Raw genomic sequence first — 27,481 nt, forward strand, 5'->3', positions numbered from 1 at the left:
TTTTTCCCTGTCTCTGTCTCTTTCTCCCCCTGCACTTCTCTCTCCTTTTCTCTCATCTCCCTCTGTCTCTCCCTCTCTCTCCCTCCCTCTCTCTCCCTCCCTCTCTCTCCCTCCCTCTCTCTCCCTCCCTCTCTCTCCCCCTCTCTCTCCCTCCCTCTCTCTCCCTCCCTCTCTCTCCCTCCCTCTCTCTCCCTCCCTCTCTCTCCCTCCCTCTCTCCCCCTCTCTCTCCCTACCTCTCTCTCCCTCCCTCTCTCTCCCTCCCCCGCATCTACCGCTTGCTTTTGTTTTTGTTTTTGTTTTTTTTGAGACAGAGTCTGGCTCTGTCACCCAGGTCGGAGTACAGTGGTGCAATCTCGGCTCACCCCAACCTCCGCCTCCCAGGTTCCAGCGATTCTCCTGCCTCAGCCTCCCGAGTAGCTGGGATTACAGGCACCTGCCCAACTAATTTTTGTATTTTTAGTAGAGGCCGGGTTTCACCATGTTGGCCAGGTTGCTGTCTAACTCCTGACCTCAGGTGATCCGCCCACCTCGGCCTCCCAAAGTGTGGGATTACGGGCACGAGCCAATGCACCCAGCCCCTGCACCCCCTTTCTATCTCTCTGTCTCTGAAATAAGTCAGTCAAGGATCCCACCCTGTGCACGGCCCACTATGTGACCAGCTGCTTGGCAGGGCCTGGGCCACTGCTCTCAGGGACAGGTGCCTGGCGTAGGCGGGGAGGCGCTCTCTCTCAGTTTACTTTTCTACAGCATACATTTCTGGATTGGTGAAACATTATCTTTGTCTTTAGAAGGAACAATAAAGCTATTTTCAGCTTGGAAACAAATGAGTCCAATGGTAAATAAACTCCCAAGGCCGGTGCTGGGCAGGCCTGCGCTGTCGTCACGGTGGAGGCCGCCAGCCTTCCTTCCCGGGAAGGGCTTGGTCTCAGGGTGGGGGACACAGAAAGGTTGTGGGGAGCCCAGGAGCAGAGAGACGGGAGGGCAAAGGAGACAGGGAGCATCCTGGAGTCACAAGACTGGACAGACCCGCAGGTTTTACGGATCCAGACACTGAGGCCCAGAGAGGGTGAGCACCCTGCCCTAGGATGCACAGCCTGCAGGTGCTTGGTTCCACTTCCTGGAGCTCTGCCGGGCACCACGGCTCCAGGGAGTGCTCCAGTGTTTTCTCAGCACTTGGGAACAGATGGCTCCAACTCTCACCCACGGATGCCAAACATTTTCCCTGGTTACCCTGCTAATTTGCTCACAGCCTCCTCTTGTAAATAGAGAGTACAAAGGTTCCTCCGAGTAGCGTGTCTGCCGGGCAGACGCTGATGCCACGGGGAGAGGCCTTAGAAGGAGCACAGGAAAGTCCCAGGTTAAGAACCAGGTAAGGCCCAGGTAAGGCTAGGATCCTTGGCTGACCAGGGGATCATGGGAAGGACAGTGGCTCGGGGCCCCGGCAGGTCTGCGTTCAGGTCTTGGCTCTGTGCTCCCTTGGAGCCCAGCTGGGAAACTTGCACTGGCCTCAGGCCCTCTGGCATCAGTTTTCTCATCTGTAAAATGGGCTTGTTAATGCCAAAGGCGTAAAACAGGAGCTATTATGTAGGCGCTCAGGGACTGGATGAATCTGTAGGAATCTAGCCATCCTTCCTGCCTTCATCTGGGGTCAACAGGGTGGGGGCTGCACCCTGGGCAGCATCCCTGCCCCTCTGTCCCCAACAGTAGTCCCTTCACCCAGCCCTTATGACAGAATTCTTCCAACAACACTTACCAGGTCCTCCTCAGTACCCAGCCCTGTCGCCAGGCCCAGAGAGGAGCTGATTCAAGCCTTCTGCACTGGGTGGCCTTGGACAGCTCCCTTTGCCTCTCTGGGTTTCATTCCCTTGAGCCTCCCGCAGAGGTCACAGGGAGGATTCTGTAAGATGATGTGTGCTCAGAGTGCTCAGAGTTACTCCTACCATGCAGCAATCAGGGAAGGCTTCCTGGAGGAGGCAACACTAGTCCTTACACTTTACAGATGCATGGGCATGATTGGGTATGGCTGGTGCTTCCAGGGATGGGTTGGGTGCGGAGGCACCTCATGGGCTCGAGCAGGGCCTGGGATGCCCAGCTGCATAGAGGGGTTTGGAGCCGGCTGGAAGGGGGACTGTAAGCGGACTTCGGGTCCCTTGGGTCTCCCTCCCCCGCAACCTCGTTCACAGCAGCCCAGCCGGTAATGAAGTGCTCCTTCCAGCTGACAGCTCCTGGAGCCGGGCCAGGAGGCTCCTCCTGCCCTAGGCCTGCCTCCAGCTGCTGCCTGCAGTCCCAGGAAGACTTTACCGCACCTCTCTGGCCTAGGGCATCCTGGGGGATGAAGCTCCAGGAGGCCACCTGTGGCTTGGGGCCCCAGTCCCAGAAGCCTGGCCTGGGGTGCGCCTCTCTGGTCTTCAGGACGAGGGATCTGGAATGAGAGTGGAGGCGTCCAGTGAGGCAGCTTAACTGGTCAGGGCCGACGGGACCAGGACCTAGGGAGAGACCAGGGCCTGGGGAGGAACCAGAATCTGCCTGGCCACACTGTGTGACTTGGGTGAGCTCTTCTACCTCTCTGAGCCTGGGCTTCCCGACTGTGTGGGATGTCTCCCCTCCCATAGTCACTGTGAGGTTCTGAGCAGAGGACACTCTGGGCCCAGAGCCTGGCACGTAGCTGGTGCAGTGAGCGCCAACCCCTCCCTGTTCCTGCAGAGCCCTGCTGTTCAGTGCACACAGGCTGCCTTGCCCTCTCCAGAGAGGATCATGGGGCTTCATTTGTTGATTGAATTTGCTTGTTTGGCCCAGATGGTTGGGTCTCGTTTTCTTTTTTCTTTCTTTCTTTCTTGCTCCCTCACCTGGGCTGAAGTGCGATGGCGTGATCTCGGCTCATTGCAACCTCTGCCTCCTGTGTATACAAGCGATTCTCCTGCCTCAGCCTCCCGAGTATCTGGGATTACAGGCTCGCATCACCATGCCTGGCTAGTTTTTGTATTTTTAGTAGAGATGGGGTTTCGCCATGTTGGCCAGGCTGGTCTCGATCTGCTGACCTCAGTGGATCCACCCACCTCAGCCTCCCAAAGTGCTGAGATTACAGGCATGAGCCACCACGCCTGGCCATGGGTCTCATTTTCTCTTGCAAGTTTGATTCCATGGTACCTGAATGCAGGGGAAGCAGGCGGTGTCCTGTCCTGGCAAAGGCAGACATGGGGCTAATGCGGAACGGCCCAGGAACTCTGATCCTGGGGCTCAGGGAGTTTGCAAGGGGCGTTTCTGCCCATGGTCAGGCTTGCAAGCCTTGGTCCCTGGGCCTAGCATACAAAAATTAGCAGGGTGTGGTGGCGAGTGCCTGTAATCCCAGCTACTTGGGAGGATGAGGGAAGAGAGTCACTTGAACCCGGGAGGCAGAGGTTGCTGTGAGCTGAGATCATACCTCTTCACTCCAGCCTGGGTGACAGGGCAAGACTCCGTCTCAAAAAAAAAAAAAAAAAAATATTGGTGGAAGGAGAGAAACATAAAGAGAGCCCAGTGGGGCATCCCCCCACCCAGACCTTGCCGCCTGCCACTCCTGTAGCCGGGCTTTCCAGGCCGGGCCGGACTCGCCCAGTCCTGCCCCTGTCTTAGAGTTGCTGATAGCAGAAACGCAGTAATGTGTCACCACAATGATGGCTGCTACCATGCTATCAGACCCACCATTCCTCAGTGGGACCCCCGCCTCGCCACTCACCAGCTGGATCCCTGGTCTGCAAAAGGTGGTTCACTGGGTACCCAGGTTCCTGTGCAAATGAGATGAGCTGACTTCTATGAAAGCCACTCCCTGCACCCAGGGAGACTGAGGAGGGGGGAGGCCCTTGTCCCCCGAAAGCCCAACCAGCCAGCGCCCTCTCCCTCTGCCTCCCCAGGGAACTGTGTCCCGAGCAGGGCCCTTCACCCCATCTCTGTCTGATCTCCACTGCGTTTACGGATTGACGGGAAAGATTCTAATGGGCTTTAAGTTAATAAGCTGGGAAGAAATTAAGTTTGATCTCTGCCAGAAGCAGATGGCACAGCTGCCCGGCCTGGAACAGCCCGGCTAGAGCAGTGGCAGGCGGCAAGGGCTGGGTGGGGGGATGCCCCACTGGGCTCTCTTTATGTTTCTCTCCTTCCACCAACTTTTTTTTTTTTTTTTTTTTTTTTTGAGACAGAATCTTGCTCTGTCACCCAGGCTGGAGTGAAGAGGTATGATCTCAGCTCACAGCAACCTCTGCCTCCGAGGTTCAAGTGACTCTCTTGCCTCATCCTCCCAAGTAGCTGGGATTACAGGCACCCGCCACCATACCCTGCTAATTTTTGTATTTTTAGTAGAGTCGGGGTTTCACCATGTTGGCTAGACTGGTCTCGAACTCCTGACCTCAGGTGATCCACCTGCCTTGGCCTCCCAAAGTGCTGGGATTACAGGCTGAGCCACCGTGCCCGGCTTCTCCTCCCCCCAACATTTTATTGTGTTTTATTTTAAAGAGATGGGGTCTCGCTCTGTCTCCCAGGCTAGTGTACAGTGATAGGATCACAGCTCACTGCAGCCTCCACCTCCTGGGCTCAAGCAATCCTCTCATCTCAGCTGCCTGAGTAGCTGGGACTACAGGATTGGACCACCATGCCCAGCTAATTTTTAAACATTTTTTAGAGAACAGGGTCTCAGTATGTTGCCCAGGCTGGTCTCGAACTCCTGGCCTCAAGCAGTCCTCCTGCCTCACCTTAGTATGAAATTTTTAAACATAAAAAAACAGTGGAAACTGAGCATGGTGGCTCACACCTACAATCCCAGCATTTTGGGAAGCTGAGGTGGGAGGATCGCTTGCGGCCAGGAGCTTAAAACTAGCCTGGATTACATAGCGAGAATCCCATTTCTATTTTTTTCAAAAAAAAGGGCTGGGCGTGGTGGCTCACACCTGTAATCCCAGCACTTTGGGAGGCTGAGGTGGGTGGATCACCTGAAGTCAGGAGTTTGAGACCAGCTTGGCCAACATGGCAAAACCCCGTCTCTACTAAAAACACAAAAATTAGCTGGGTGTGGTGGTGGGCACCCTGTAATCACAGCTACTCAGGAGGCTGAGGCAGGAGAATCGCTTGAACCCAGGAGGCGGAGGTTGCAGTGAACTGATATTGCACCACTGCACTCCAGCCTTGGTGACAGAGCGAGACTCCATCTGAAAAAAAAAAAAAGAAGAAGAAGAAGGCGGCCAGGAGGTGGCAGCTCACCCTGTAATCCCAGTACTTTGGGAGGCAGAGGCTGAGGTGTGAGGATCACTTGAGGCCAGGAGTTTGAGACCAGCCTGGGCAACACAGTGAGACCTCATCTCTATTTTTTAAAAAGTAGAAAAAATCATACAGTGAACACTCATGTGCTCACTGCCCACATTCTGCTCTCTGCTTTTTCTGATCCCTACCTGTCTGTCTATCTAGCTCTCCATACACCTGCCAATTCCAACTTTCCATGCATTTCAAAGTCAGTGGCAGACATTAGGGCACTTGACTCTTAAACACGCATATCATTAACTAGAGGTCAAAATTTGTTTTTGTTTTTGTTTTTTTGAGACGGAGTCTCGCTCTGTCGCCCAGGCTGGAGTGCAGCTGCACAATCTCCGCTCACTGCAAGCTCCGCCTCCCGGGTTCACGCCATTCTCCTGCCTCAGCCTCCCGAGTAGCTGGGACCACAGGCACCCGCCACCACGCCCGGCTAATTTTTTGTATTTTTAGTAGAGACAGGGTTTCACCGTGTTAGCCAGGATGGTCTCGATCTCCTGACCTTGTGATCTGCCTGCCTCGGTCTCCCAAAGTGCTGGGATTACAGGCGTGAGCCACCACGCTCAGCCGAGGTCAAAATTTGGTATGGGCTTTGTTTAGTTTTGTTTTTAGGCAAAATTGACAAACAGTAAAATCCATAAATTTCTTTCTTTTTTTTTTTTTTCTTTTTTGGAGACAGAGTCTCAGTCTCCCAGGCTGGAGTGCAATGGTAAGATCTCAGGTCAGTGCAACCTCCGCCTCCTGAGTTCCAGCAATTCTCCTGCCTCAGCCTCCCAAGCAGCTGGGATTACAAGCACGAACCACCACGCCCAGCTAATTTTTGTATTTTTAGTAGAGACGGGGTTTCACCCTGTTGCCCAGGCTGGTCTCAAACTCCTGAGCTCAAAGTGATCTGCCTGCCTCAGCCTCCCAAAGTGTTGGGATTGCAAGCATAAGCCACCGTGCCCAGCAGGGAAGTAGAAATTCTTTAACAAATTTCCCCATGCCCTTTCCAGTCATTGTGCTATTTAGATTTCTTTCTTTCTGATAACAGCTTTTCTGCTTATTTATAGTTTACCAGAAAATCATTTTACCCAGTTTTTCCTTTTTTTTTTTTTTTTTTTTTTTGCACACGGTGGAAAGCATCTTTTGTATTTCCCTTTGCTGTTCTGTATCCCTTAACACTGTCACGCTGCCAGCTTTCCATATTACTCTAAATCTTCCTAACCGCATAGCCTGGCGGTGACTTCAGATTTCTCTGCAGGGTTACATATTATTCCACTGATTTCTTTGGGCTTTTCAAATACAACAATCATGTCATCTGTTCCCCCGGGACGAGCAATGTAAATCGGGGACTCATCTTGGCCAAAGGGGACGATTTGCAGTGTTTGGCTATTATGACAAACATCTTTGTATATAAAAACTTTTCTGCATTTAGAAATATTTCCTCAGGCCAGATTTTTCTGGACCAAATGGTAAGCATGTCTTTTAAGCCAGTTTATGTTCCAAAAGGGTTGGTCCCATTTTCACTCCCTCCAGCAACCCAGCAATGGGGAGATCTGGGGGGGGGAAAAAAAAGGCCTTGTGGCCGGCACAGTGGCTTACGCCTGTAATCCCAACACTTTGGGAGGCTGAGGTGGGCGGATCACCTGAGGTCAGGAGTTTGAGACCAGTGGTGAAACCCTGTCTCTACTAAAAATACAAAAATTAACCAGGTGTGGTGGTGGGTGCCTGTAATCCCAGCTACTTGGGAGGCTAAGGCAGGAGAATCGCTTGAACTGGGGAGGCAGAGACTGCAGTGAGCTAAGATCACACCATTGTACTCCTGCCTGGGCAACACAGCAAGACTGTCTCAGAAAAAAAAAAAAAAAATGTACTGGGCCAGGCGTGGTGGCTCACGCCTGTAATCACAGCACTTTGGGAGGTCAAGGAGGGCAGATTGCGAGGTCAGGAGATGGACACCATCTTGGCTAACATGGTGAAACCCTGTCTCTACTAAACATACCAAAAAAAATTAGCCGGGGCATGGTGGTCCAAGCTACTCCGGAGGCTGAGACAGGAGAATGGCATGAACCGGGGAGGCGGAGCTTGCAGTGAGCCAAGGTCGCGCAACTGCACTCCAGTCTGGGCGACAGAGCAAGACTGCATCTCAAAAAAAAAAAAAAAAAAAAAAAAGCGTTGCCCTCACCATGGCCAATGAGACCTCCCTTGGCTGTTTGCCTTCTCCAACCTCACCTCCCTTCTCCCCACTGCCTCTGTTCCCACAACAGCAAGAACAGTTCCTTCTGTTCTTGAATTAAATGAGCTGTTTCCAGACTCAGTACTTTGCACCGGCTGTTCCCTGTGCTGGGAACACCCTTCCCACTAACAGTTCCATCATTCAAATCTCTCAATTCAGATATCGCCTTCTCAGACCACCTGGATATCAAAGCCCACCCCTGTGCCCTGGTCACATGCTGGTGCCTGCTCCATCCCCATCTAGTCTTCCAAGCATTTGATGCTTCCGAAATTACTGTACTGGTTTATTGCCAGCACCCACCATTTAAGTGCAACTGGATGGGAGCAGGGACCCTGGAAGCGTCCCCTGCATCTAGAAAATGTCTCACATGCACCTAATAATGTTTTTATTATATATTTATTTATTTTTAGAGACAGGGCTTTGCTCTATTGTCCAGGCTCGGGTGCAGTGGCATGATCACAGCTGACTGCAGCCTCCACCTCCCAGGCTAACACAATCCTCCCGCCTCAGCCTCCCGAGTAGCTGGGATTACAGGCACACACCACCGTGCCCAGCTTATTTTCGCTTTTTTTTTTTTTTTTTTTTTTTTTTGGTAGAGATGGAGTCTTGCTATGTTGCCCATACTGGTCTCAAACTCCTGGGGTCAAGCCATCCTCTCGCCTTGGCCTCCCAAAGTGCTGGGGTTTTAGGCGTAAGCCACTGCACCTGGCCTACCAAATAATTATTATCTGGAAACCTCCCCACATCCAGGACAAGGCAAGGAACCCCGCTGAAAGCTCTAGCACTGGAGCTCATGAACTTTATTTTTATTTTATTTTAGTTTAGTTTAGTTTTTCGAGATGGAGTTTCACTCTTGTCACCCAGGCTGGAGTGCAGTGGTGCCATCTCGGCTCACTGCAACCTCCGCCTCCCAGGTTCAATCGATTATCCCACCTCAGCCCCCTGAGTAGCTGGGATTACAGGCGCCCACCACGCCCAGCTAATTTTTGTATTTTCAGTAGAGACGGGGGTTTCACCATGTTGGCCAGGCTGGTTTCGAGCTCCTGACCTCAGGTGATCCGCCCACCTTGGCCTCCCAACATGCTGGGATTACAGGCGTGAGCCGCCGTGCCCAGCCGTCATGAACTGTAACTAGTTGGAGGAACGAACTGGGCCCCCCTGCAGTGGCACCCCCCACCTCTGCCCAGACAGCAGCACAGGAAGGAGAGGGGTGTCCCACCATAAGAGTGTGTAGCCGCCTCCCACCAGGTGATTCCATTCACCTAGGAGAACACGGAGGCTCCCAGGTGAATGGAGTCATTTCACTCAACACTTCCTTATTCAGCTCCCAGTGCAGTCTGCCCTTCAAGCAAATATTTGGCTCCTGCCGTATGCCAGCCTCTGTATGCCTCGCTGAGCACTGAGGATCCAGAGAACGAAAGCAGGTCTCTACTCTCAGGGGGCTCCCAGTCCTTTAGAAGGGATGGGCAAGGCCTGGAGCAAAGGTGCTGACTCCACTGGCTGCGTGGCAGAAGAAACCCTGGGGGCTCCCTGGAGGTGCTCACGTTGGAGATGGGGCTTAACAGGGAGAAGGAGCTGATCTGGTGGAAAGTGAAGGAAGGGCCTCAGGTAGGAGCCTGATGGGGGCCTGGGCAGGCCCCTGGATGCATCCCACCTGGTGGCTCAGACCTGGAGGGCCTCTCCTGATCCCCACAGACAGGCCCCCACAGGTGTGATTCCCACCTGGTTCCTGATTTCATCTTGAGGCTGGACCCTTCTCCCAGCCAGTAACACTCCCAGCCCCCCAGGGCTAGCTGATGTCCTATGCCTGGGCCCCCTGGGCTCTGCTCAGTCTGCCCTAGAGCCAGGCTACAGGTGAGTACAGGGAGAATAGGGCGGGGTCATGATTCCATTCACCTGGGAGAAACACAGAGGTTCCCAGGTGAAGGGAGTCATGGGAAGCAATCTAGCCAGTTCTGATCCCAAGCTGGGAGGAGAAAGGGAGCTGGCGGAGGTAGGACCAAGTGACGGCAGGACATGACTGAGGGTTGGCCACAGCCCCCACTCCTAGCTGGACTTGCTCTCTGCACCTTCTCCAGCACGTGAACTCCTACTCATCCTTCAAAACTTTCAATGTGGTCACCCAGTGGCCTTGTGACTGAACCTACCCACCCGCCAGCGGCGTTGCTAGCCTCCCAGGTGAGTGGACCTGTTTAGGGGGAGCAGCCTGGGCACCAAGGCTGAGGGGTGGGCAGCGAGGGTGGTGGGCTGGGTCAGCACAGGTCACCCGGGTCTACCAGGGCCACTATGCTGCACCCTAGTGTGTTGGGGATCCTGATTTCAGCCTCAGGCTGGGCCTGGCCCCTGCACAGCCCAGCTGGATGGAAGGGTGGGGGGAGAGAGAAAGGAAGAAAGGAGATGGGAGCAGAGAGGAGGAGGGGGAAGATGGAGGAGAGGAGAGAAGGAAGAGGAAGGGGAAGGGGGGGGGAGAAAAGAGGAGGAGTGGGGATGATAGAATGGAGGCAGGAGGGAAGAGAGAGGGAGGACTGGGTAGGAGAATGCGGAAGGTGGAGGAGGGAGGGAGAGGGAGGAGAAGAGAGAGGAAGGGAGGAAGAGGAGTGGGGAGGAGAAAGGGAGGAGGGTGGAGAGAGGAGGGAAGAAGAGAGGAGGGCAGGAGGAGGGTAATGGAGGACTTTGAAGGGGAGGGGTGGGAGGATGGAGAGGGAGGGGGAGGGAAGAGAAATGGGGAGGAGTGGGACGGAGGAGGGGAGGGAGGAGAGAAAGGGAAGGGGATGAGAGGAGGAGTGGGGAGGATGGAGAGGAGGGAGAAGGGGTGGGAGGGAGAGGGAGGGTAAGAGGAGGAATGGGGAGGAGGGGGAGGGAGGAGGAGGGAGAGGGGAAGAGAGGAGTGGGGAGGAGGGAGAAGGGGAGGGAGGAGGAGGGAATGGGAAGGGAAGAGAGGAGGAATGGGAGGAGGGGGAGGGAGGAGAGAAGGGTGACGGGAGGAGGGAAGAGAGGGAGGAAGGGGGAGGGGAGGGGTAGGGAAGAGGGATGAGCGAGAGGGTTGAGGGAGGAGGAGGAGGAAGGAGGAGGAGGGCGGGGCGGGGCCGAGCGCTGGGGGCGGGCAGAGGCGGGGCGTGGTGGCCTGGGCTGTGCTCGTCGCCGCGCTCGTGGACAGGGGCCGGGCGGACTCGGGGACCGGCGGAGGACGCCGGGCGCGCCCGGCCCGAGGCTGGGGGAGCGGTGCGCTGGCGCGCAGTGTCGGGCGCCTGGCGGCGTAGCAGGCGCGCAGAGGACCCCAGGCCGGGCCGGGCGGAGGTAAGCGGTGGCCGCGGGACGCGGGGAGGCGCCGGCGGGGACCTGTCGGAGCCTTTGTCTGCGGCGCGCGCGGCCCCCCGCCCCCTCCCGCCCGTCCGGGCGCTGTCCCCTCTCCCCAGACCGCCCCTGTCCCGGGAACCCGAGGCAGCCCCTACCGCGTCCTGTGCGGCCCAGCCCCCGGCGCCCGGCGACAAGCGCGGACCCGGACCCCTGGGCCCCGGCCATGGAGGGTGTCGGCGCCACCGCCTCCCCTAGCACCGCGCGGGGGTCCTCTCGCACGAAGTTCCTCCCCGGACCCTCCCGCGCCGCCCCATCGCCCCCCTGCCCCCGCCGACCCCTTCCTTGTTCTCGAAAAAGCGTCTGGGAGAGGCGGGGCCTGGCCTCCGGGGTCACCTCGGGGCGGCTCAGGGGGTCTGCCCTTTGCCTGGGGGCGCAGGTCTGCGAGCCAACTTTGCGGCTGATGATGTTGGGGGGCGAGCGGCAGAAAGGCGCGGGGACCCAGGCCGGGGAGGGCGGTGGGTCCAGGGGCCAGCCTGTGGCCCCTGCATGCATCCGTCCCTGGGGGGGCTGCAAGAAGGGGGTGGCCGGAGGGGCTTGAAACCCACCCCCAGAGAAGTTGGAGCAGCTTAGACCGCTGGGCTGCGGAAAGGGCAACAGAGACATCGTTAGCCCCGGTTAACGGGGACCAGGGGTGTACCAGGCATCAACTAACCAGGACTGGTAGTTGAGCCAGGAGTGCGAGCCCAGGCCCGCTTTCCAAGTGGAATTCGGTTCCCCTGGTTCTCCCTGGCGGGCCGGAGGAGCGCGGCCCCAGAGTGAGGCCAGACTGGCTTTGGGGTCCAGACCCCCAGCGCCTCCAGCTGCCCGGGGCCACGTTCAGGACTGCTGTGCACTTCAGGCCCCGTGGAAATGGGAGGAGCTGGAGGGGGTCACTGGGCCAGGCTCCAGTCTGAGCTGCATGACCCCCCCCACCCCCGACTTGACCTCTATGTGCCTCAGTCGCCCTCCCTGCAAAATGGTGAGAGGCCTTGGCCAGACGCAGTGGCTCATTCCTGTAATCTCAGTTCTGGGAGGCTGGGACTGAGGGATCACCTGAGGCCAGGAGTTCAAGACCAGCTTGGGCAACAGAACAAGACCCCACCTCTACAAAAATAGAAATTTAAAAAAAAAAAAAAAAAAGAGGGAAGGGGTGGGAGCCCTGCCTTGCCCATAGCAGTGTTCTTTAAGTGGCAGCTTGTGCAACTGTTGAATGCCTACTGTGTGTAGCCGAGCCTACCCCACCAGCCACCCACCCAGTCCCTGTTTGTGACGTACTCTCAGCCTCTCCTTCCTCTACTGAGTTGTGAGGTGGGGAAACTGAGACCTGAGGGATGACCTCAAGGCCAAAGAAGTGACCTGTGTCTTCTCAACGGCCCCCCGGGGCAGGTATCGAGGGGTCACGGCAGCTCAGAGTGGAGGAGCAGAGCCAAGCCCCTTAAACGCTGGGGTGGTTAGGCCAATGTGCATGTGGTTAAATTTTAATTAACAGGGGACAGGGCAGGAGGCCCTGGGCTGCCTTCCCCGGGGGGCAGTAGGCTTGGATTTTGGGGGCTGGGAAGGACACAGTTGGAAGCCTGTGGCCCAGGAGAGGTGGGGGCGAGCGGCTGCAGCAGGTTCCCCACACCCTCCACCATGGGGACAGTGGCTGGCCGAGCCGGGCAGTGTGGGTGGCAGCTGCCAACTTTACTGACTGAGCCAGAGGGGACAGCAGCCGCCTCCTGGCTGGATGCCAAGCACGTCCGCGTTCCTGGGTGGTGTGGCCTCTGGGCAAGGCAGAAACGTCAGCTTTCTGGCCAGGATTGTTCGGGGCACTGCACATCCCGGGGAGCGTCTTGGGGGCCCTTACTGAACACAGACCAGACCTTTCTGGGTTCGGATGTCCTGGGCTGGGCTGGTATCCTGAGCAGGTGGCAGGAGGAGCATTTGATTGTTGAAGACTGTCACCCTGACACCATCCCCTTCCCTGGCCCTGCAGGCCGAAGAAGGGCCCCGGGGTCTCTAAGCCTTTGCTGACTCTGGCACCTCCCAACGACTCTCAAGGTCAGGCTTGTGTCCACTTCACAGGGGAGGACAGGTGTGCAGAGCCCTCCCAGGGCCACTCCAGTTCAAGCCCAGCTCTGCTCTAAGCCTTGCTCGCCCCCACCACCCCCAGCTCCAGATGTGGCAGGAGGGCCAGGGCTGACAAGGGGCAGTCAGGAGAGCCTTGAGCCTAGAAGAGGAGATACGCCAGGCTTCTCAGCCCCCAGAAGTCCGGGACCGCCTCTCCCCTGGTAGTGGGCACTCATCACCTGGGTTGGTCCCCAGCTGTCAGGGGCTGAATCTCCCCAGTCCCCCAAAACCTGGAAATGGGATGTCTCTGGCTTCAAAGCCCCAGTGAGGCCCCAGGCCCCCATTCAGGCTCCAGTTAAAACTCTGTAGTGAGCTAGAAGAGGGGGACGTGGAGTCACAGGGAGGTGCTTGGTAACCTGATCATCGAAACCTGCCTGGAGGCTGGGAAAGGAGTAAACTGAGTCAGGGGAGCTGGAGGAAATGAGACCCAGGAGATGGGACAAGAGCAGGCAGAGGTAACATGGGTCAACCCCAAATAAAATCAGGGTGGGCTGAGTGCAGTGGCTCATGTCTATAATCTTTGGGAGGCCAAGGTGGGAGGATCACTTGAGCCCAGGAGTTCAAGACCACTATGGGCAACATAATGAGACCCCATCTCTACAAAAAAGAAAAAAAATTAGCCGGGCCTGGTGGTGCACACCTGTTCCAGCTACTTAAGAGGCTAAGGTGGGAGGATCACTTGAGCCTGGGAGGCAGAGGCTGGAGTGAGTGGTGATCGTGCCGCTGCACTCCAGCCTTGGCAACAAAGAGACTGTGTCTCAAAAAAACAAACAAATCAAGTTTCCTCTGGGTTTGTGGGACCCCTCAGGGTGAGCTTCTTCCAGCCTTTCCACGGCTCTCCCACATACTGGGGAAACTGAGGCACTACATTCAGCACTCAGTGCTGTGCTGTCCTCTCTGTTAGCCTCAAACTCTGCGATGAACACAAATCCTTTCTGCATTCAGATAAATAAATACATGTTATTAGAAAAAGAAATCATTGGCCAGGCGCGGTGGCTCAGGCTTGTAATCCCAGCACTTTGGGAGGCCGAGGTGGGCGGATCACAAAGTCAAGAGGTTGAGACCATCTTGGCCAACATGGTGAAACCCCATCTCCACTAAACATACAAAAATTAGCCAGGCGTGGTGGCGGGCGCCTGTAGTCCCAGCTACTCAGGAGGCTGAGGCAGGAGAATCGCTGGAACCCGGGAGACGGAGGTTGCAGTGAGCTGAGATCGCGCCACTGCACTCCAGCCTGGCAACAGAGTGAGACTCCATCTCAAAAAAAAGAAAAGAAAAGAAAAATCATTTTAGGGGAAAAAGCTAGCCTGCCCCAGGCACACACAGGGCTGCCCACACAGTGCAAGCATCTCCATGACAGATGACTTAGTTCCTTCCTTTCCTTCTGAAGGTCAGGGCTGGCAGATCCAAATTGAAGCAAGAAGCACTGAGGCAAGACCACAGAAAGAACTTTCCGCCATGAAGGTGGTTGGCCCCAGGACCAAGGGTCACGGTGGCTCAGAGTGTCACACAGACCTGGGTTGGGGTCTGGGTTCCCCCACTTTCTACCTGTGAGACCAAGGGGACTCTCACTTTCCTCAGCTGAAAAATGAGTGGTAAAGGCGCCTTTCTCCCAGAGGACACTGCAGCCCAGTGCAGGCACGCACGAGGCTCACTCATGTCATCTGTTGTTTCCGACTGCCCCCCAAGTTCTGGTATCACACCACCAAAGTATTCCTCCACTCCATCTATTTCTTACCGTGCCCGCTGCCACCATGCAGGCCACCTTGGTTGTTCCCCAAGGCAGCAGTCTCTGAGCCCTCCTGCCCTCCGACCCCTTCTCCCTAGATAGCAATGAGGATGAGCATCTTGAGACACACCCGGTGAGGGCTGGGTGCAGTGGCTCAGTGGCTCACGCCTGTAACCCCTGCATTTTGGGAGGCCAAGGCAGGAGTTGGAGTTGGAGACCAGCCTGGGCAATGTAGTGAGACCCCATCTCTACAAAATAAATTTTTTAAAACTTAGCCAGGCATGGTGGTTCGAACCTGTGGTCCCAGCTACTTGGGAGGCTGAATCAGGAGGATACTTTGAGCCCAGGAGGTGGAGGCTGAAATGAGTGATGGTTGCGCCACCATACTCCAACCTGGGTGACAGAGTGAGACCCTGTCTAGGAAAAAAAAAAAGACACCAGGTGACATTGCTTATCTGCTTAAAATTAACGTCCTCTGGATGGATAGAAAGGACAGTCCCCCAGGGGATACAGTCCCGGCCTCATGGCTTCGGGGCTGGGGTATCATCTCACTCTTCTTCCCTCCCCTGCTCTCTCTGCTTTCTCCAAAGCACAGGCTGCCATGGGTTCTGTCGGAAGCCAGCGCCTTGAGGAGCCCAGCGTGGCAGGCACACCAGACCCGGACATAGTGATGAGCTTCACCTTCGACAGTCACCAGCTGGAGGAGGTGGCAGAGGCGGCTCAGGGCCTTAGGGCCAGGGGCATCCCAGCTTTCACGGACTCCAGTAAGTAGGGGTGCGGGCAAGGTGCGTGTCCTGCCCCGAAGCAGACTGAGCTGTGTGACCCCCAGTGAAGCCTTGGGGTATTGGGGAGCCATGGGTGGTCATGGACTGGAGGCAGTGCCTGTCAGTGTGGATTAGATCTGCTGCATAACAAACACGCCCACCGTCTCAATGTCTCCGCCCTGATGCTGTGTGTCCTTACTTGGGGCCCTGCCAGCAGCCCCTGGCAGAGGAGGCTCTTTTTTTTTTTTTGAGACAGTCTCGCTCTGTTGCCCAGGCTGGAGTGCAGTGGCCGGATCTCAGCTCACTGCAAGCTCCGCCTCCCGGGTTTACGCCATTCTCCTGCCTCAGCCTCCCCAGTAGCTGGGACTATAGGCGCCCACCACCACGCCCAGCTAGTGTTATTTTTGTATTTTTTAGTAAAGACGGGGTTTCACCAGGTTAGCCAGGATGGTCTCGATCTCCTGATCTCGTGATCCGCCCATCTCGGCCTCCCAAAGTGCTGGGATTACAGGCTTGAGCCACCGCGCCCGGCCAGGAGGCTCTGTCTTAACATGGGCTTTCGTGCTCGCTGGGTGGGTGAAGGGATCCATGGCTCATGCGCTGATCCATAAAACTTCTATCTGGAGCCGGGCGCGGTGGCTCAAGCCTGTAATCCCAGCACTTTGGGAGGCCGAGACGGGTGGATCACGAGGTCAGGAGATCGAGACCATCCTGGATAACACGGTGAAACCCCGTCTCTACTAAGAAATACAAAAAACTAGCCGGGCGAGGTGGCGGGCGCCTGTAGTCCCAGCTACTCGGGAGGCTGAGGCCGGAGAATGGCGTGAACCCGGGAGGCGGAGCTTGCAGTGAGCTGAGAATCCGGCCACTGCACTCCAGCCTGGGCGACAGAGCGAGACTCCGTCTCAAAAAAAAAAAAAAAAAAAAAACTTCTATCTGGAGTAACACATGTCACTTTGGTCACACTCGTTGGCCAAAGCAAGCTATGCCTCACTGCAAAGGAGCCAGGAAAGTGCCTGAGCAGGATTGGATGTGAGGTTCAAAGCTCTGGTTTTCAGCCCAGCTGTGTGACCTTAGGCAAGGGCCTGAACCTCTCTGAACCTCAGTTTCACTACATTGAGGAATTGGGCCAACTGACTTTGAGATCAGACTTGCAGAGTGGACAGCCCACAGGCTTGGAGTCTGACAGGCTCAGGTTCAAGACTGCCTCCCATCCTTCACCCACCAGGAGCTCCGGTCAAGTCACTGTTCTTCTCTGGCCCTCAGTCTCTTCCTCTGGAAAAGGGGGATGGTATTGTGTCAATGTGGCTGCACCAGAATCAACAGAATCTTGCTTGGGCCTGTCCCTGGCACTCAGGAGGCACCCTGTAAGCTATAGTTCTTTTGCAGGGAGCTGTTGTTTATGCTAGTACTTTAGGCTCAGAAACCTGGGTTAAGGCTGGGCACGGTGGCTCACGCCTATAATACCAGCACTTTGGGAAGCTGAGGCCAGAGGATCGCTTGAGCCCAGGAGTTTGAGACCAGCCTGAACAACCTGGCAAAAACCTCGTCTCTACAAAAACCTACAAAAATTAGCCAGGTGTGGTGGCACACACCTGTAATCCCAGCTACTTCAGAGGCTGAGGCAGGAGAATCACTTGAGCCCAGGAGGCAGTGGTTGTAGTGAGCCAAGATCGTGCCACTGCACTCCAGCCTGAGCGACGGTGAGACTCTGTCTGAACAAAAAAGAAAAATTGGCTAACTAAAGTGGGAGCTAGTTAAGCCAGGCAGGCAGGCAGTCAGGAAGGTCATGGACAGTCTGGAATCCACGGACAAGAGCTTCTTGGAGTCTCTGAGCTCCAGGAAGACCTCAAGGCCTCACCTGATTAGGTCAGACCCACCCAGGGTCATTTTCCTTTTGATGAACTGAAAGTTGATGGAGAAGGAACTTGAATTGCAAAACGCCGTCACAGCAGCAGCAGGGCTAGTGTTTGAACCTGGGGACTGTCCTTCAGCCTGTCAAGGTGACCATAAACAAACCATCACGGTCCCCCCCTCGCCAATGTGGCTCCCATAGACATCTCCCTAAACCATGTCTTCTCTCCAAACAAAGGCGGTGACAAGGTCATACGGCCACTGAACATGATGCAAGAACCTTGTACAACCTTAAACATGCTGACCCCTTCCCCAGCAGGACAGGCAGAGGGTGCTCACTCTTCCCCTTCCATATCCTATAATTTTTGTTTTGTTTTGTTTTTTGAAAACAGAGTCTCGTGCTGTTGCCCAGGCTGGAGTGCAGTGGCGCAGCCTTGGCTCACTGCAACCTCCACCTCCTGGGGTCAAACTATTCTCCTGCCTCAGGCTCCTGAGTAGCTGGGACTATAGGCTTGCACCACCATGCCCAGCTAATTTTTTCTATTTTAGTAGAGATGGGGTTTCACCATGTTGGCCAGGCTGGTCTCGAACTCCTGAGTTCAGGTGATCTGCCCACCTCGGCCTCCCAAAGTGCTGGAATTACAGGCGTGAGCTGGTTTCCTGTCCATCAAGCTGGTGGCTTCAGTGGCTGTGATGGCGTGGGTGTGGTAGCCGTAGCCACAGTATTTGGTGGCTTTTGATAATGGTCAGATGACAGAGGTATCTGGAGCAGAGGGGAGCAGGGGTCACAGCGATGGACAGTGGCCTTGGTGATGGAGGCCGAGGTGATGGCCATCATCCTGTGCGGAGGCCGCAGCCATACATGGAGGGTGCCCTGTCTCACCTGGTGTCTCTGGCTTTAGCACTGGAGGAGCCGGTGCCCGATGACCGCTACCACGCCATCTACTTTGCAATGCTGCTGGCTGGCGTGGGCTTCCTGCTGCCGTACAACAGCTTCATCACAGACGTGGACTACCTGCATCACAAGTACCCAGGTGGGTCCTTCCACGGTCACGCCCGGCCACTCAGCATACTCCATCATGGCCTGGGGCTTCCCAGAAACCCCCGGGTGGGAGAGTCCTACCCAGGGACCCATTTTATTCGGATCTCGGCTCCACTGTGAGCTGCTGAGTGACCTCAGGGCAGCCACTCACCCCTCTGGGCAGCGAGACCCTTCTGGGAGGTTGCATCTGGCAGGGGTCAATGCAGAGGGTGGGGCCTCCCTCAGCACCTGCTGTCTCTGGCCCTCCACAGGGACCTCCATCGTGTTTGACATGAGCCTCACCTACATCTTGGTGGCGCTGGCAGCCGTGCTCCTGAACAACGTCCTGGTGGAGAGACTGACCCTGCACACCAGGATCACCGCAGGTGCGCCGGGCCCCACCACGGGATGCCTACCTGTTGTGGCTCCCATGTGCCTGGCCGGTCATCCACTCGCCCAGTTTCCCTGAGCCTCACTCGCCTCGTCTGTAAAATGGGCACACTTCCTAGGGCTGCCCTGGGGTCTGGCCTCTGTACCCCACCACATGTCCCTGGGCCCCGCCCAAGCTCTTCCCCACACCCAGTGTGTTCTTCCTTTCCCATTCCTCCGCATGGTGTCATCCAGCTTCAAGGCCTGGCTCAAATGGCGCCTCCTCCAGGAAGCCCTCCGGGTGCCCCTGTTAGACTTATAAAGCATCCCTGGCCCTCCTTAAAGAAGAAGGGCAGAGAAAGCCTCCGACTGACTATGCAGGAGGGGCGAGGAGGAGGGGGACCCCCACCCAGTTGGCTCCACCGCTCCCCTCACTGGCCTCTCCCCCAACAGGCTACCTCTTAGCCTTGGGCCCTCTCCTTTTTATCAGCATCTGCGATGTGTGGCTGCAGCTCTTCTCTCGGGACCAGGCCTACGCCATCAACCTGGCCGCTGTGGGCACCGTGGCCTTCGGCTGCACAGGTAGGAACCGGGGCCCAGGGGTGAGGCCCTGAGTGCCCACTTCTGACCCTGTCCCACCCCAGCCCTGGTCTCCTGCTGGTGGCATGTGACATGATGGGAGCTGGGCTGGCTGGGTGCCAGATGTGTGTCCACCTGCATGCCAGCATGCACACCTGCACACCCCGGCACACTGGCTCACACCCACACGAGCCTGTGTATGCAGTGTATGCACAGCATGTAGCCACAGAGACTCTGAGGCAGCTCCTGGTTTCCCTGGTATAAACAGGGCTTCAAGGACTGTTCTGCCTTTGTCACTATGTCACTGTTTCTCTTGGGCAATGGCTTTCAGTAGGGTCTGACTCTGTCACCCAGGCTGGAGTGCAGTGGCATGATCATAGATGACTGCAGCCTCAACCTCCTGGACTCAAGCTGGTGAGCCAGCCTCCCACCTCAGCCTCCTGAGTAGCTAGGACCACAGGCACATGCCACCAAGCCTGGCTGATTTTACAAAATTATTTGTAGAGACAGGGGTCTCTCTATATTGCCCAGGCTAGTCTTGAACTCTTAGCCCCAAGCAGTTCTCCCACCTCGGTCTTCCAAAGTGCTGGTATTACAGGCACGCGCCATCTTGCCTGGCCTTACAAACTTTTGAAAGCTACTTTTTATTTTGCAAAAGTTTCAAACCTACAGGAAAGCTTGCAAGAATGATACAGTGAAGTCCTACAGGAGCACTCTCTCCCCCTCTCCCTCCACCCCTCTCTCTCTGTACTTAAATTTCTCCCTAAGTATATAAATATAAAATACATCTTTCCCCTTGTACCATTTGAGAGTTAGTTGTAGATGTCATCACCTTTCTTGCCTAATTACTAATACTTCAGAGTGTATTTTCTACCAGTCAAGGCATTTCTTTTTTTTCTTTTCTTTTTTTTTTTTTTTTTTTTTTTTTTTTTTTTTTTTTTGAGACAGAGTCTCGCTCTGTCGCCCAGGCTGGAGTGTAGTGGCGCGATCTCAGCTCACTGCAACCGCCGCCTCCCGGGTTCAAGCGATTCTCCTGTCTTAGCCTTCCAGGTAACTGGGATTACAGGCACGCACCACCATGCTAGGCTAATTTTTGTATTTTTAGTAGAGACGGGGTTTCACCATGTTCCTCAGGCTGGTTACAAACTCCTGATCGCAGGTGATCCGCCTGCCTCAGCTTCCCAAAGTGCAGGGAATTACAGGTGTGGGCCACCATGCCCGGCCGACATTTCTTCTATAACCACATTGCAATTGCCAAAATTGGGAAATTTAACTCTGATGCGATACCATTTTCTTTTTTTTTTTTTTTTTTTTGAGACGGAGTCTCGCTCTGTTACCCAGACTGGAGTGCAGTGGCCGGATCTCAGCTCATTGCAAGCTCCGCCTCCCAGGTTTACGCCATTCTCCTGCCTCAGCCTCCTGAGTAGCTGGGACTACAGGCGCCCGCCACCACGCCCGGTTAGTTTTTTGTATTTTTTAGTAGAGACGGGGTTTCACTGTGTTAGCCAGGATGGTCTCGATCTCCTGACCTCATGATCCCCCCGTCTCGGCCTCCCAAAGTGCTGGGATTACAGGCTTGAGCCACCGTGCCCAGCCGCGATACCATTTTCTAAGCTACAACCCATATTCAAACTTCTCCAGTCATTCTGATAATGGTTTGTTTGTTTTTTTGAGACAGAGTCTCCCCCTGTGCGGTGGTGGATCTCGGCTCACTGCAAGCTCCACCTCCTGGGTTCACACCGTTCTCCTGCCTCAGCCTCCCAAGTATCTGGGACTACAGGCGCCCGCCACCACGCCCAGCTAATTTTTTGTATTTTTAGTAGAGACGGCGTTTCATGGTGTTAGCCAGGATGGTCTCCATCTCCTGACCTCGTGATCCGCCCGCCTCAGTCTCCCAAAGTGCTAGGATTACAGGCGTGAGCCACTGTGCCTGGCCCCGATAATGTTCTTTATAGTTTTTTTTTTTTTCTGACCCAACATACTCTCTAGATTCATAACTTTCCTTTAATCCAGGACAGTCCCTCACCCACCCCTGTGTTTCATGGCAGTGACATTTTGCAAGGGTCCAGGCCAGGCTTTGTAGACTTTCTTTTTTTTCTTTCTTTTTTAGAAATGGAGTCTTTCTCTGTCGCCCAGGCTGGAGTGCAGTGGCGCAATCTCAGCTCACTGCAACCTCCACCTCCCGGGTTCAAGGGATTCTTCTGCCTCAGCCTCCTGAGTAGCCGGGACTACAGGCGCCCACCACCACGCCTGGCTACTTTTTGTATTTTTAGTAGAGATGGGGTTTCACCATATTGGCCAGGCTGGTCTTGAACTCCTGACCTTGTGATCTGCCCACCTCAGCCTCCCAAACTGCTAGGATTACAGGCGTGAGCCACTGTGCCTAGCCAGCTTGGTAGACTTTCAAACTCTTTTTGACCATGACTTTCAGGAAGAAAGAAATACATTTTGTATTATGGCCCTGTAAACACGTGTGTGTATTTATAAATGACATCAAGCCTTCATGAAATAATACTCCCAATGCTACTGTTCTGTTTTGTTAAAAAACAAAAAAATGCTGTGACTTGATTTTATTTTTTTTAGAGGCAGGGTCTCACTCTGTTGCCCAGGCTGGAGTGCAGTGGTGGGATCATGGTTCACTGCAGCCTCGACCTCCTGGGCTCAATGGAGAGCCCAGGCCCCCGCCACGTAGCTGGGATTACAGGCACAGGCCACCACACCCAGCTAATTTTTAAAAAATTTTTGTCACCAGGCATGGTGGCTCTTGCCTGTAATCCCAGGATTTTGGGAGGCTGAGGCGAGCAGATCACAAGGTCAGGAGTTCAAGACCAGTCTGGCCAACATAGTGAAACCCTGTCTCTACTAAAAATACAAAAAATTAGCTGTGGTGGCGGGCGCCTGTAGTCCTAGCTACTCAGGAGGCTGAGGCAGGAGAATCACGTGAACCCAGGAGGCAGAGGTTGCAGTGAACCGAGATAGTGCCACTGTACTCCAATCTGGGCGACAGAGCGAGACTCTATCTGAAAAAAAAAAAAAATCATAAAAACAAGATCTCACTTTGTAGCCCACACTGGTCTTGAACTCCTAGACTCAAGCGATCCTCCCTTCTTAGCCTCCCAAAGCACTGGGATTACAGGGGTGAGCCACAGTGCCCAGCCTTGACCAGAAGATTTTAGTTAGACAAAGACTGCCCCCAAGGCTACTTCCAGTCATGGATTTGCTAGACTCCAACGTAGGGGCCTGTACACTTCTATTTTCCCTAGATCCTGATCGATTTCTGGCTGTATTATTTAGGATGAGAGGGGTTATTGCTGTATAGCAAATTAACCCAGAAATCTCAGTGGCTCCATAGAACAAGCCTGACTTCTCACTCTTGCTGCCTGTCCTGTCTAGAGGGTGAAGGGTGTTATGCTCCACACGGTCTCTCAGGGCCTCAGGCAGACAGTCCTCTCCCCAGTCCATAACACATGGCCTCTCCTGTCCCTGCCCATGGGAAAAAGAAAGGTTCAGTCCATGCAGGCTTTTCACTGCCTTGCCCAGAAGTGACGTGTCATTTCTGCTGATGTTTCATCCGCCAGAGCTTGTCAATGACCCTGGCTGACCCCAAGGGTACACTGGTTGGTGTTCCTACTGCTGCGTGTCAAATCTCTCTGCCATTAGTGGTGTTAACGGCTGTTTTGCACCCTTGAGTTCTCTCAAGCTAGTGCATTTCACCCAAGTTGACAGGTGATAATGGTGTCTCCGGATTTTTCCTCTTTCCCTCTCTCTCTCAAGTGCAGCAATCCAGCTTCTACGGATACACGGGGATGCTACCCAAGCGGTACACACAAGGGGTGATGACCGGGGAGAGTGAGTATCTGCAGATCCCCCGGGGAGGGGGTGCTGAGCTGCCCTGGGCTCTGGAAGCTTCTTCCCAGGGGCTCCCCATGATGCGCCCCGGTCTGGGAGGGAGGCTCACAATCCCTGGGCACACTGAGCTAGGGACAGTGATCACCATCTTTCCTGGCCTGGCTGGGGGTAGAAAAGGGGTGGACTCCCACATGGGAGGGACATGTGGGCCCACACATGTGTGTGCTGTTTCTGGGGTGTGTGATCCTTTGTGATGGGGGAAGCTTGTGTGTCTCTGAGCATGTGGCTGGGTGTGCGTTTTGTAAGTCTGTGTGTGCGCGTGTGTTAGGGAGTGGGCCCCATCCATGGCCGTGATGTCATGGACATCACGCCATGCCTACAGCACCATGCTCTCCTTGTAGCCACGGACACACAAGCCACCCCCTGGTCAGCACCCCACGTGGGTGTCTCACGGGCTTCTCAAACTCACGTCTCCTCCCCCCACCCTGCCACTCAACACCCGCCCCTTCTCAGCAAATGGCACCCCCTTGCTCATGCCTGAACCTTATGACACCCGGCCCTTCTCCAAGTCCTAGTTCTGTCCCCTGGCCTCCAGCCCCTGCAGAGGGGCAGCACTGGCCCCTGGCAGTGACACTGTGTGCGTGCAAGCCCCTTCCTCCCAGGGTCCCCAAGCTTCCTTCTGTGCCTGGACCGCCCGGGGTCAGTGCCGCCCAGGCAGGAAGCGGAAGCCCAGATCAAGACCCACGTGGGCCCGGTTCGTTTCTCCCCTTGGGGGCGTTCTGCAACCCTCTGCCTGGTGCTGAGGTAGACCAGACGCCCCGGAGCTCCCAGACTCCCATCTTGGCCGGTAGATTTTGTGGTGGGGCTGAGCCAGAGTGGGTGCAGAATTGTGCCGGCACACTGATGTCAGGTGGTTTATGGAGCCAAGGGCCCCGCAGAAAAGACGCGCTCAGAGCCCTGCCCACCCTCACGGGGTGGCCCACCATGGCCCTGACCCACCCTGCCTCACACTGGGCAGTGGCCCATGGCCACACTAAGAAAAAACCCACAGCCCGCCCACCCCAAGGCCCTCCCTCCCAGCCTCGTGACCCTAATCGCGGCTTCCAGCGCCTCAAACATGAGCACTCAGCTCACAGTCCCCGGCCAGGAACACCCGTCCCCAGGCTGCACTCCCGGCCCTGTCCTGCAGACCTCCGCGTCAAAGGCCCCCAATGGGACAGGGGTCCTCTAACTGCCCCCCACCTCTGCGCGCCCTCTGTTCCGTTTCTTTCTGCCCCCTGCCTGAATCACGCACAATCTTGTTTGCATCCATCCTCTTCCCACCCTGCGTCCGTGTGTCATCGTGGCCCTACTGCGTCCTCAGAGCAGGAGGGTGCAGCCACGCAGCAGGCACTGGGTAAATGCCCCACGGTGGGGGTGTGTGAGCGGCGTCGGGGTGGGGCTGCTGTGAGGGGCAGCTCCTGTGAGCAGCTCCTCTTGTGGCTGGGGCGGAGCTGGGGGCAACCGGAGTTGGGGCCGGAGAGAAACGGGACTCAGGACTTGATGGAGCGGCAGGGGGCGTGGCTGGGAAGGGAGGTGGGGCGGGGCTGTGTGGGGCCAAGCTGAGTGGGGGTGGAGGGTGGGATGGAGCTGGGCGTGGCTGAGTGGGGGCGGAGCTGAATGGGGTCGGGAAGCAGCTGGGGCGCTTACTGTAGGAATTGCTGGAAGGGGCTGGTGGAGCTGGTCTGGTTGTGGGAGCGGGGCGGTGGAAGTGGGTGGGGCCTGTGGGTGGGGGCAGGGCCGGTGGTGGAGGGCAGGGTCGGCGGTGGTGGGAGGGGCCTGTGTGTGGAAGGGGGCGCCGGTGGGGAGGGGTCTGTGTGGGCGGGGATGGGTCGGGGCGGAGTGGTGCAGGGAGCTGGGCGGATCAGGCCCGGGCCCACTGTGTATGCCCTCCAGGCACGGCGGGCGTGATGATCTCTCTGAGCCGCATCCTCACGAAGCTGCTGCTGCCCGACGAGCGCGCCAGCACTCTCATCTTCTTCCTGGTGTCAGTGGCACTGGAGCTGCTGTGCTTCCTGCTGCACCTGTTAGTGCGGCGCAGCCGCTTCGTGCTCTTCTATACCACACGGCCGCGTGACAGCCGCCGGGGCAGGCCAGGCCTGGGCAAGGGCTCTGGCTACCGCGTGCACCACGACGTCACCGCCGGGGACGTCCACTTCGTAAGTGCGCATCGCCCACCTCTGTTCCCTCCTCTGTCCCCACCGCGAGGTTGGGAAGTACCCGCGGCCCAGCCCGTCCCCTGCACCCCAGGCTGCGGCCTCCCGCTGTGGCGGAGACCACTTCCTGCCAGCTCCCTTTATTCTGTGGACTCAGCTGTGAGTTCTTAGTGGCACCCCCACATCCCGTGGCCTGAGGCCCCACCCCGCCTGCATCTGTGGTCTGGGGCTCTGCCCAGCTGCTGTATCCCATGGCGTGAGGCGTGCGGCGTGCATGGCTCCTGTCCGCAGTGACACCCCACATGACGTACACTAAAGTTTCCATCCCTAGGACAGCCCACGTTGGTTCTGGGGGGGTCTCAGCCCTCCTGGCTGTGCCAACCCACGTTGGAGATTCCTCCTGCAAGCTCAGCATGGCAGCAAACTCTCTAGGAAGCTCACACCCTTCCTCCCTAGAGACAGGACACCAGGAGGGAAATCAGGGCTCAGGGATAACCCTGGGTTCCCTGAGGGGGTGTAGCGGGGCCCCCAGAGTTTCCCATATAAGTCACCACCAGCCAGCCAGGAAAGGGAGTGGTCTCCCAGGTGAGGATAGACAGGCAGAGAGGGAGGGCCAGGGTCTTGTTCTGTGGCCCCTGGTTCTGCTGGGCTTCCCTGTCACACTGCCCCGTGGGGTCCACAGCACAGCTCTTGCCAGGAAGTGCCCTGTCCCACCATCCCTGGGGCAGGCAGCTGTCCTTGGGGGGCTGGGGTGCCCTCTGGTGGCAGCAGCGCTGCACAGCCCCCCAGGCTCAGGGCTGGCAGTTGTACAGTCCTGGGGACACCTGCAGGGTGAGGTCAGGAGTGCCAGACCATGCAGAGGCGGGGTGAGGGAGCCGTTGGTCCTCATTCCTGAGGGTCCAGAACCAGAATGGTCATGCAGGCCTTGATCCAGTGAGTCACCTGGGCCCTCGGCTGGGGACACTGAAGTGAGCCAGAAACACCATCCCCAGGGGAGCACCCACACCCAGAGAGGGACCCAGGATGGAAAGGGACAAGCCGGGGCAGGGGTGCATCCCTCTCATGGCCAGGGACATTCCCCGAGGGACTTTTGGGCTAAGACCTGACCCACAGGAAAGGTGTTGGGGTGGAGGGAAAAGTGTGTGCAGTGGCTCAGAGGCTGGGAGGAGCTCCGTGTGTTTGGAGGAGGAGTAAAGGGGTCATGGGGGACAAAATGCTCTGGTTGGTTTGGTCAGAAGCTGGTAGAGGGTTCATGGGAGTGGTGAGGTGGAATTTGCAGCATCAGAAGTGTGAGAGCCAGGACTCTATAGCTGCAATCCCAGCTATAGAGGAGGCTAAGGTGGGAGGATCGCTTGAGCCCAAGAGTTTGAGATCAGCCTGGGCAACATAGCAAGACCCTGTCTCTACAAAAAAGAAAACAGCAAAAAAACTGGCCTGGGTGATGGCGCATGGCTGTAGTCCCCGCTACTTGGGAGGCTGAGGTGGGAGGATTGCCTGAGCCCAGGAAGTTGAGGCTGCAGTGAGCTGTGACTGCACCACTGCACTCCAGCCTGGGCAGCAGAGCAAGACCCTCTCTCTGAAACAGAAATGTGAAGTGAGAGACCTTGATAAAGTGGGAGAGGGGTGTCTGCACACAGTAGGCACCACCTGAATGTCAGCGCCAGCCCCAGTGCAGCTCTTCTGATTGGGCCTGGATTCCTCTCCTGTCCTGTCCTCCACTCAAACCCCATCCCACTCTGTCCTCCCTCCAGGAGCACCCAGCCCCGGCCCTGGCCTCCAGCGGGTCCCCAAAGGACAGCCCAGCCCACGAGGTGACCGGCAGCGGCGGGGCCTACATGCGCTTTGATGTGCCGCGGCCAAGGGTCCAGCGCAGCTGGCCCACCTTCAGAGGTGAGTGCGGGGGGTCCCTCTGCAGCCCTGGCGCTGGTACCCAGGCGGGGGGTGGGAGGCAGGCAGGGGTCCCTGTGGGCACTGCCTCTGACCCCCGCCCGCCCCCAGCCCTGTTGCTGCACCGCTACGTGGTGGCGCGGGTGATCTGGGCCGACATGCTCTCCATCGCTGTGACCTACTTCATCACGCTGTGCCTGTTCCCTGGCCTCGAGTCTGAGATCCGCCACTGCATCCTGGGCGAGTGGCTGCCCATCCTCATCATGGCTGTGTTCAACCTGTCAGACTTCGTGGGCAAG

At 56.4% G+C, this 27,481-nt stretch overlaps 1 protein-coding gene across 11 annotated transcripts in view; it reads left to right on the plus strand.

The window, feature by feature from the left end:
* The first annotated feature begins 1,246 nt into the window (after nucleotides 1-1,246).
* The window catches only part of SLC29A4 (solute carrier family 29 member 4), a 31,178-nt gene continuing 4,943 nt past the window's right edge, over nucleotides 1,247-27,481 (plus strand). Inside the window, exons 1-9 of one of the 11 annotated variants that reach the window (XM_077996100.1) lie at nucleotides 1,247-1,370; nucleotides 15,255-15,428; nucleotides 18,185-18,316; nucleotides 18,576-18,689; nucleotides 19,126-19,254; nucleotides 23,026-23,100; nucleotides 25,036-25,298; nucleotides 27,047-27,185; nucleotides 27,294-27,481. In XM_077996100.1, coding sequence (XP_077852226.1) covers nucleotides 15,266-15,428; nucleotides 18,185-18,316; nucleotides 18,576-18,689; nucleotides 19,126-19,254; nucleotides 23,026-23,100; nucleotides 25,036-25,298; nucleotides 27,047-27,185; nucleotides 27,294-27,481 — 1,203 coding nt within the window. In that variant the 5' untranslated portion in view covers nucleotides 1,247-1,370; nucleotides 15,255-15,265. Of the gene's footprint in view, nucleotides 1,371-9,399; nucleotides 9,669-10,623; nucleotides 10,788-15,254; nucleotides 15,429-18,184; nucleotides 18,317-18,575; nucleotides 18,690-19,125; nucleotides 19,255-23,025; nucleotides 23,101-25,035; nucleotides 25,299-27,046; nucleotides 27,186-27,293 lie in introns of those variants that run through there. The other 10 variants (XM_077996104.1, XM_077996101.1, XM_028845091.2 and 7 more) reach the window with 10 other exon arrangements.

The sequence above is a fragment of the Macaca mulatta genome, chromosome 3, assembly GCF_049350105.2.
Source record: "Macaca mulatta isolate MMU2019108-1 chromosome 3, T2T-MMU8v2.0, whole genome shotgun sequence".
In the NCBI taxonomy this organism is placed as follows: Eukaryota; Metazoa; Chordata; class Mammalia; order Primates; family Cercopithecidae; genus Macaca; species Macaca mulatta.